The sequence below is a fragment of the Gymnoscopelus microlampas genome (assembly GCF_963454915.1).
Source record: "Gymnoscopelus microlampas genome assembly, chromosome: 21".
Taxonomy (NCBI): domain Eukaryota; kingdom Metazoa; phylum Chordata; class Actinopteri; order Myctophiformes; family Myctophidae; genus Gymnoscopelus; species Gymnoscopelus microlampas.
The window spans coordinates 5569419-5577627 of NC_139958.1; the positions used below are offsets into that span (position 1 = coordinate 5569419).

The 8209-nt window shown below is 42.5% G+C and overlaps 1 protein-coding gene across 6 annotated transcripts in view; it reads left to right on the forward strand.

Moving 5' to 3' along the window:
* LOC311038162 (multiple C2 and transmembrane domain-containing protein 1-like) overlaps positions 1-8209 on the forward strand; it is a 46205-nt gene that overhangs the window by 11084 nt on the left and 26912 nt on the right. For 5 of the 6 annotated variants that reach the window (XM_084047524.1, XM_084047525.1, XM_084047527.1 and 2 more), the window contains exon 2: positions 7985-8105. In XM_084047524.1, the coding sequence (XP_083903650.1) occupies positions 7985-8105 (121 nt within the window). Of the gene's footprint in view, positions 1-7235; positions 7309-7984; positions 8106-8209 lie in introns of those variants that run through there. The other variant, XM_084047529.1, reaches the window with a different exon arrangement.

An 8209-nucleotide genomic window follows, 5' to 3' on the forward strand; every position in this document is an offset into this window, starting at 1 on the left:
CGTATTAAACAGAGATCCAGTTCACACTCCATTAGTATTTTCAAATGGCAGTACGTACGTTGGCAAAGAAATGCTTACGTTTATCGAGTGTTTTAGCAATAGAGGGGGCATCCGGATTTGAACCGGGGACCTCTTGATCTGCAGTCAAATGCTCTACCACTGAGCTATACCCCCGTGTGACAAACCAGTCAGAAAACACATATGTACCTTTGTCCAAGGCTACAGTAGGTCAAACAGTAGAGCCTTACTCCGCCTTCCTTTGTTTGCATATGAATGAGTGTGTGTGTGTGAGTGTGTGTGTGTGTGTGTGTGTGTGTGTGTGTGTGTGTGTGTGTGTGTGTGTGTGTGTGTGTGTGTGTGTGTGTGTGTGTGTGTGTGTGTGTGTGTGTGTGTGTGTGTGTGTGTGTGTGTGTGTGTGTGTGTGTGTGTGTGTGTGTGTGTGTTTTGCTGGACCAATTAGTGGCAAGCGTTTTGTGCAGCTGCCAGTTGGTCAAGTAAGACACTCCATTAATGTATTTACAATCTGTCAACGACAACTGTGTTATAACCCTTATATATTACATATACTGTGTAATAACCCTTACATTTTATATATACTGTGTAATAACCCTTATATATTACTGTTTTATAACCCTTATATATTACACTTACATAATATTAATCACTCAGCTTCGTGCTACAGTAGTTCTCTGAGGAAAGCAGGTAGAAATCATTATCTCAAATATATACACTTATCATAGAGGAATTGAATGTCACTGGACCAAGTTTTACTGAAAACAACAGATTCCAGTGTGTGTCTGTGCCATGGCATCATGACTGGCATCATATCACTGTGATATTCAGATGGACAGAACACATCACATCATAAGGCCAAAGGTGAACAACACAATAACTTTATAAGCTACTATGAATGCGTTGCATTGTGATGCCATGATGATAGCATGTATCATGGCATAGCATTTTTTCATAGCATTTTTTTTTTGGGACGTGACACAGATTCCACAGATTTCAAAAGCTTTTCTTTCTAAAACCCAATAGAAGATTGATTTGAACAACTGATTTAAACAACATTAGACAGCCAGCCCAAATAAGCAACTACTTTTTAGAAACATAAGCCCAAAAAAAACATTGCAACCTCACTTTTTCAGTGTGTGCAGTTTTGATCTGTTCCATACACTGTCTGCGGTATTGATGTTAACAGTCCCTGTTAAGTGAACCATCGTCCGCATGAAGATATAAGTACATTAGAGCAGTTTAATTTGCACACATTAAAGGTTTTATTGATTATGATTCAACTCTCCAGTCCATCATGGCTATCAAGACATACATTCTCCCTGACACGGCATGTCTGTCGAGTAATACGGCAAGGTTGCAAGGATGCATATATCCTACTATCCTACTATCCTACTATCCTACTATCCTACTATCCTACTATCCTACTATCCTACTATAATTCTAGTAACCTCTGTGCGTTTGTAGTGGTGGTGGTGGTGAAGACACCCGGTTCTCCTCACTGGCTGGACCAATTGCTCTGATTTTGCTCACAGCCATTGACCATTACCATCTCAACTTAACTGTGAAGCCCGTTTTTCAATTTCATCAAATCTCAGCTTCTTATTAGCGTTTTTGTGTCAAACACTGTCGCCATGGCTACGGGTCTGCCCAGCTATGGGACGAACTGCCTCCCGGGTTGCCAGATCATGTGCGCATATCCCCCCACGGATGCGCTGCGCCGACCGGGTATGGTCTAGTAATTATAATTACTATATACAGTAGGTCTATAATAATTTATGTTTTGGTTATTTGTTATAACATTATACACATACTTGAGCCAGGGCGTAATATGCCAGGGCTTAATAATAATCTTATTGTAATATAATATGGGCTCCAGCAGTAGATAATAGGTCTATGTGTACAGGTAGGCAGATGGCTTGGTCAGGTAGTTATACTGTATATACATGCATGTGTGTATGTTTTTGTTTTTTGATTTGTTGAAGTGATTCTACAAATAGGGGAAGCTCTCTATAAGCCTATCTATTTTTAGTTCTCTATAAGCCTATCTATTATTATTTTGAACTCAATAGCTGCAATAGCAGAAAGATGAGGCATGTTAATTAATTAGAAAGATGCGGGCGTTATATAGGCTACTTCATTCTACATTGTATTATTACGCTGGGTGGCATATAGACCTACTTAATGTTATCCTACAATTTAGCGAGAATGAAAAGCGGCGCAGTTACTGCAGACTGAACTTGCATTCATTGGAAAATCGTCTAGAAGAGAAAAAGGGGAAATAATAACTGTGAAAGGCAGCAGCAAAGAGAAGGGTGTTTTAAAAGGAGGCGATCTAAAGTAACTAAGCGTGGCAGCCGACCTGTTTGGACGCATAGCTTGAGCTGTCACTGTTTGGGTTCAAGGGGCGCGGCCTTGTCGGCGAGTGCGCCGTAATTTGGACACACGCGCATGTCCAAGTTTCCTGTTATTAAACAATATAGGGGGCATCCGGATTTGAACCGGGGACCTCTTGATCTGCAGTCAAATGCTCTACCACTGAGCTATACCCCCACACTACATGCTTGTCAAAATACACGTCTATGTTCCTTTGTTCAAGGTTAGGTCAACAGTAGCTCCTCACTGACTCACTCTGCCTTCCTCTATTTGCGTGTGTGTGTGTGTGTGTGTGTGTGTGTGTGTGTGTGTGTGTGTGTGTGTGTGTGTGTGTGTGTGTGTGTGTGTGTGTGTGTGTGTGTGTGTGTGTGTGTGTGTGTGTGTGTGTGTGTGTGTGTGTGTGTTGGTACTTGTTGTTACTCTAATTTCCAGTTACCTATTCCTGAATATGTCATTTTTCCCCAATACTTTATACTTCTGAATCACTTTTCATTATTTGAAAACTTTGGTCAGTGGTTACTTAGCAGATGTAGATTAAAAACATACATTGAACACTTAGCAATATTACAAAAAAAAGGAAGCATATTGAAAATAATGGACCTTTTGCATAATGAGTATTTTTACTTTTGGAATCCTGAAATATATTTCTATCAGTCTAATCGGTCTTACAGGATTGTGTGTAGATGTAAGAGTATTTTTGGCCTGGAGCTATGCACAGTAAATCTGTTGTAATCAGCTTGTAATTCACACATGGACGGCCGTTTCAACACGTTCAGACCACTACCTGCTGAAATCTGGGTTTGGCTGTTATCCCAATATGAATAGTACTCTGCTATCTGACAAGGTGATTACTTAGAACCAAGACCACCCCCCCCCCCATTATGAAAGATTGTATTGTAATCTGTACAGATGTCTAGCACAGGGTTTTTCAAAGTGGGTGCTGTGGAAGGCCAAGGGTGCCACAGAATACTTTAGTCAAACAGACCTGAGTTGCACTGTACTCGGTGCATTTGTTTTTTGATCTACAGTACACCAAATGTCTTCACCAAAAATAACAGATCTCACGGTGAGCTTGTAGATTGGCTATTGGCTACAGCCGTTTTACTCTTGTGTACCTGAGCTCAGCTGTGCACGACATGTAACAATAATGAACAACCTTGAGCCTTGATTCTGGCAAGTATGCAACTGATGTGTCTCGATCCACATTCTTGTAGATCGCCTATTTTCGCTATCCGTCCTACGACAAAGTACATATAGTACTTAAGTGGTTAAAATATGTAGTTCCTGAGTGTAGTTTGGTTGGTGGGTGCAACATACAGGGTTATTTCTGACTGTAGTTTGGTTGGTGGGTGCAACAGGCAGGGTTATTTCTGAGTGTAGTTTGGTTGGTGGGTGCAACATACAGGGTTAGTTCTGAGTGTAGTTTGGTTGGTGGGTGCAACATGCAGGGTTATTTCTGAGTGTAGTTTGGTTGGTGGGTGCAACATACAGGGTTATTTCTGACTGTAGTTTGGTTGGTGGGTGCAACATGCAGGGTTATTTCTGAGTGTAGTTTGGTTGGTGGGTGCAACATACAGGGTTAGTTGTCGATGTAGTTTGGTTTTATGGGTCAGCCACAGAACGTTAGCTCTGGGTGGAGACCTGTGTTGCATGACTCTCTCTGCCTTTCATTTCCTGTTTCTACACTATCCTGCCAAATAAAACAACACCCCACACAAAAGAAAAGAACAAAGAGAAGAGTGGAAAAGATCAGACATTCAGCATTTCAAATCCCATCTGATGTGATTTGAAATGCATTGACTGACTGCCTATACTCTAACCCCCAGGATAGAGTATAGGCAGTGATGGAAAGTACATACTTAAGTAATGTACTTAAGTACATTGTTTTTAGGTACTTTTACTTTACTTGAGTATGTACATGTTCCAACCCTTAGGGGGGGGGAGGTTATCTGTGTGTTGTCATGAGATACTACAAGGTCTGTGATTAATCTTGTTGCATTCAGACACGCCTCGGGTTCCTGCCACATCCATTGATTTGTTGTTGCTGTCTGAGTGAGTGCTCTGGGTGCGTGCGTGCGTGCGTGCGTGCGTGCGTGCGTGCGTGCGTGCGTGCGTGCGTGCGTGCGTGCGAGCGTGCGTGTGTGCGTGTGTGCGTGTGTGCGTGTGTGCGTGTGCGCGTGTGCGTGTGTGCGTGTGTGCGTGTGTGTGTGTGTGTGTGTGTGTGTATGAGTGCCTGCCTGCCTGCCTGTGTGAGATGTAGAGAGAAATGGAGACAGCTAGGGTGTGGATGCTCACTGTTGATGTATGAAACTATGAATATTGTCTTAATATCAAAGTCCTGAGTCATACATTCCTGTGTGTTTTGGGGAGATCACTGCCCCCTGTGAAAGCAGGCCAACTTCCTACATATTTTGGAAAAACCCAATAATAATTCATATTAAAGCAAGGGTTAGGGTTAGTGCCACTAATTGCATCTCATTTCCTTTATGTTATATACCTGCATCTATTGATAATGTGTAACAGAGAGGTCCTCTGTTACTGATGTTTGTCACTTTATAGCAGTTTGCACAGTTGTATTTTTTGCACAATTAATAGCCATGATTTTAAGTATTTATTGAATGATAATCATCATGAAGGGCAAGTGCAATGTGTAATATGAGTGTAATAGAGACCAAATTAAATATGTATAAGAGGTGCAATATGGGTAATGCTAAGTGATTATTGAAAGCTTAAAGGCGACTCTCCACCAAACAGGATACTTCAGACTACTTCAGACTACTTCAGAGACTGCAACAGACTGCAACAGACTGGTAATCTGTTGGCAAAAGTTGGCATTTAGTTCAGCACAAACTGTCTGATCCTGCCAGTTTGCCAGGTATGCTTATTATAAGCGACTTGTTTTCCTGTAAAGTCGCTTGTAAACATTCTTGCAAATATTAATTGCTGATTGCGCTTTTGTTTGGGCTTGTTTCTGAGGTGTAGTTGCTTATTTGGGCTTGCTTTCAAGGTTCCTTTTGAAAATAGCTGATGTAGTAGGGCTCAAGTGGTGAAACTGGTGGCTTCTTTTGGGCTTGTTTTCATAGACCTGGTCGCTTGTTTCACTCACAGAATCTGGCCAACACCTTTACCCCCCTCTCTCCTCCCTCTTCACTACCCGACGGCTATCGGCGGCTCTGCTCCGACCGAGCAAGTTCGATATACATTTGTGATTGTTAAGGATATTGTGGTAGTGTAATGTTGTAGTAGTGTGAAGAATTGATATTTACTTGTTGATTATTGAAGGTTTAAGATGATATATGTGGGTTATGTGTTTATTGTATGTTTATTTATGTATGTCTAGATCTAGAAACACCCCTTGACATGGTGTAGACCAAGCTCATTAGCTCGGCTGGGGTATAAATGGCTGCCAGTTGGCAACAGGTGAGAGCTGTGAGTGGAGAGCCAAGCACCACCGTGCCAAGGGTGCTGTAGAGTTGGTCCATTTGTATCATTTTGTCTCTGTGGTGATGAATAAGTACACCTTCGGGTTAAACCCTACCCAAGGCCTCTGGACTGCTTCCAGCCGCAAGTCAAGTCTCACATAATGATATTAGATATAGGCCGGATAATAGGTGCTGTCTGTGTATTGGTGTGTGCTGCTGGGTTCTTTGTAAGGCCAACGTTAATCCTGCTCCATAAGAAGTGAGGTAACCAGGTAACTTGTCTTTGATTGAGAACCCTTTGATCAAGATGATAGTCAAAGAACTGTACATGATTGAATCAGACTCATCTATGCATTTATTCTTGCCCCATCTTGCTCCACCAAAGAGAGGGTATTGTTGAGTCATCATGTCCCACTTATTGTTGTCCTTTGTCCTGGGACTTGGCTGGCTTTTGAGAGAGAGAGAAAGAGAGGTGCTGTTTAAAGACACTGTGAAAGATATGAGAGGGAGTTCTGTTTTTGGAGAGTGCAGAGAGAGAGAGAGAGAGAGAGAGAGAGAGAGAGAGAGAGAGAGAGAGAGAGAGAGAGAGAGAGAGAGAGAGAGAGAGAGAGAGAGAGAGAGAGAGAGAGAGAGAGAGAGAGAGAGAGAGAGAGAGAGAGAGAGAGAGAGAGAGAGAGAGAGAGAGGACAGGGAGAAACGGACCGAGAGAAGTGTCAGTCGGTCTGACTGACACTTCTCTCTGTGCGTTTCCCTATGGGCTTGGTGTGGGACAGAACAGAGAAGAGAAAAGCATGTTTTTGTTTTTGGATTCACAATAAACTTCTTATCTTATCTTCACTTTGCTATTGGACAATATCATTTTCCCATTACAATACACTGTATGTATGTTTGCAGTATATGTATGTAAGCTTCTATTTACAATTACATGTATTTACACAAAGTGTCAGGTGCCTGTGTGTGTGTGTGGGGGGGTATAATTAAATATTATAGTAGCTGAGAGGGGTGCTATGTGCAAGTGTGTGTGTGTGTGTGTGTGTGTGTGTGTGTGTGTGTGTGTGTGTGTGTGTGTGTGTGTGTGTGTGTGTGTGTGTGTGTGTGTGTGTGTGTGTGTGTGTGCGTGCGTGCGTGCGTGCGTGCGTGCGTCTGTCTGCGTGCGTGCCTGTATGTGCGTGTGGTGTCAGTGTGTGTAGCAGGCAGACAGCCAAACAGGCCACAGAGAGATGCAGCAGCAGCCAGAGAGATGGAAATCTACGAGGCTCAAAAGCACTCAGAGAGGTTTGAGAGAGGAAGCTGCACTCATGTAATTTCCTGTCAGCGGTTCCCCCCCCGAGGGACGACTTTACGGCTGAATGGGAACCTTTAGTGGTGCTGCTGGAGGTATAGATGCTGTTGAAGCCGTGGAGGTGGGAGTGCACGGTGCTTCACAGGGATTATTAGAGAAGCTTTTTACTTATGTGTGGTGGTGGAGGACGGGACACAGCAGACAGGAGGCATGGCGGTGAGTTTGCCAGCGAGGAAGGAAGGAGATTTATGGTGATAATATGACTGATGGAATGACCGCCGCACTTCATTCAGGAAGTGTTTAAGAATACAACAGCAGTGTAATCAGCGGTGCTTACTGTACTAGCACAATACCTGTGTCAGGTCCTGTATGTCTGTGATGTACTGCATGTGAGCTTGTCATAATGCCTTTTATTTATAGGGCTGCAACCATTGATTGTTTTCTAAGTGATTATTCTATCGATTCCTGTTTTGATTCATGGAATAATCGAGAAGCGTGTTGTCTTGGATACCATTAAACAATGCATACATATTATATGAACGACTATGCAAATCGATATACTGTAAAGTCTGATTAATAATAATACATTTAATTTGTACTTTATATTTGAACCTCAAAGTGCTAAATTAACCACTTGTTTTTTTTAAACTTCAGGAAAACCTTATTTTGGAAAATGTCTACATTTTAATAGAGCAATGTACTTAAGCATTTTTAAAAGCACAAGCGCTCCAGTACTTTAACTTATTAAGTGCACATTTGACTCAGGAACTTTCACTTGTAGTTGAGTGATATTTGACCAGGAGTATCTATACTTTGACTCAAGTACTGCAGTGTTGAGTACTTTGTCCACCACTGACTGACTGACTGTGCGTCTCTCTTCTTCCATTTCCAGAGTATGGGAGCACCCGGCACTTCAGGGGTCAGTCCTGACAGAGCTCTGCCCAGCTCGGGGATGTACAAGCTGGAGATCGAGCTGAAGAAGGGACTGAACCTGGCCATCCGGGACAGAGGAGGTACGTAACGTGCATGACCTGTGTTATTATGACCCCTGTCTAGGGTAGAGAGTGCAACATAATAACGGAGGACCACAGCTTGTTTCAAGATGAATTTGTTTTAT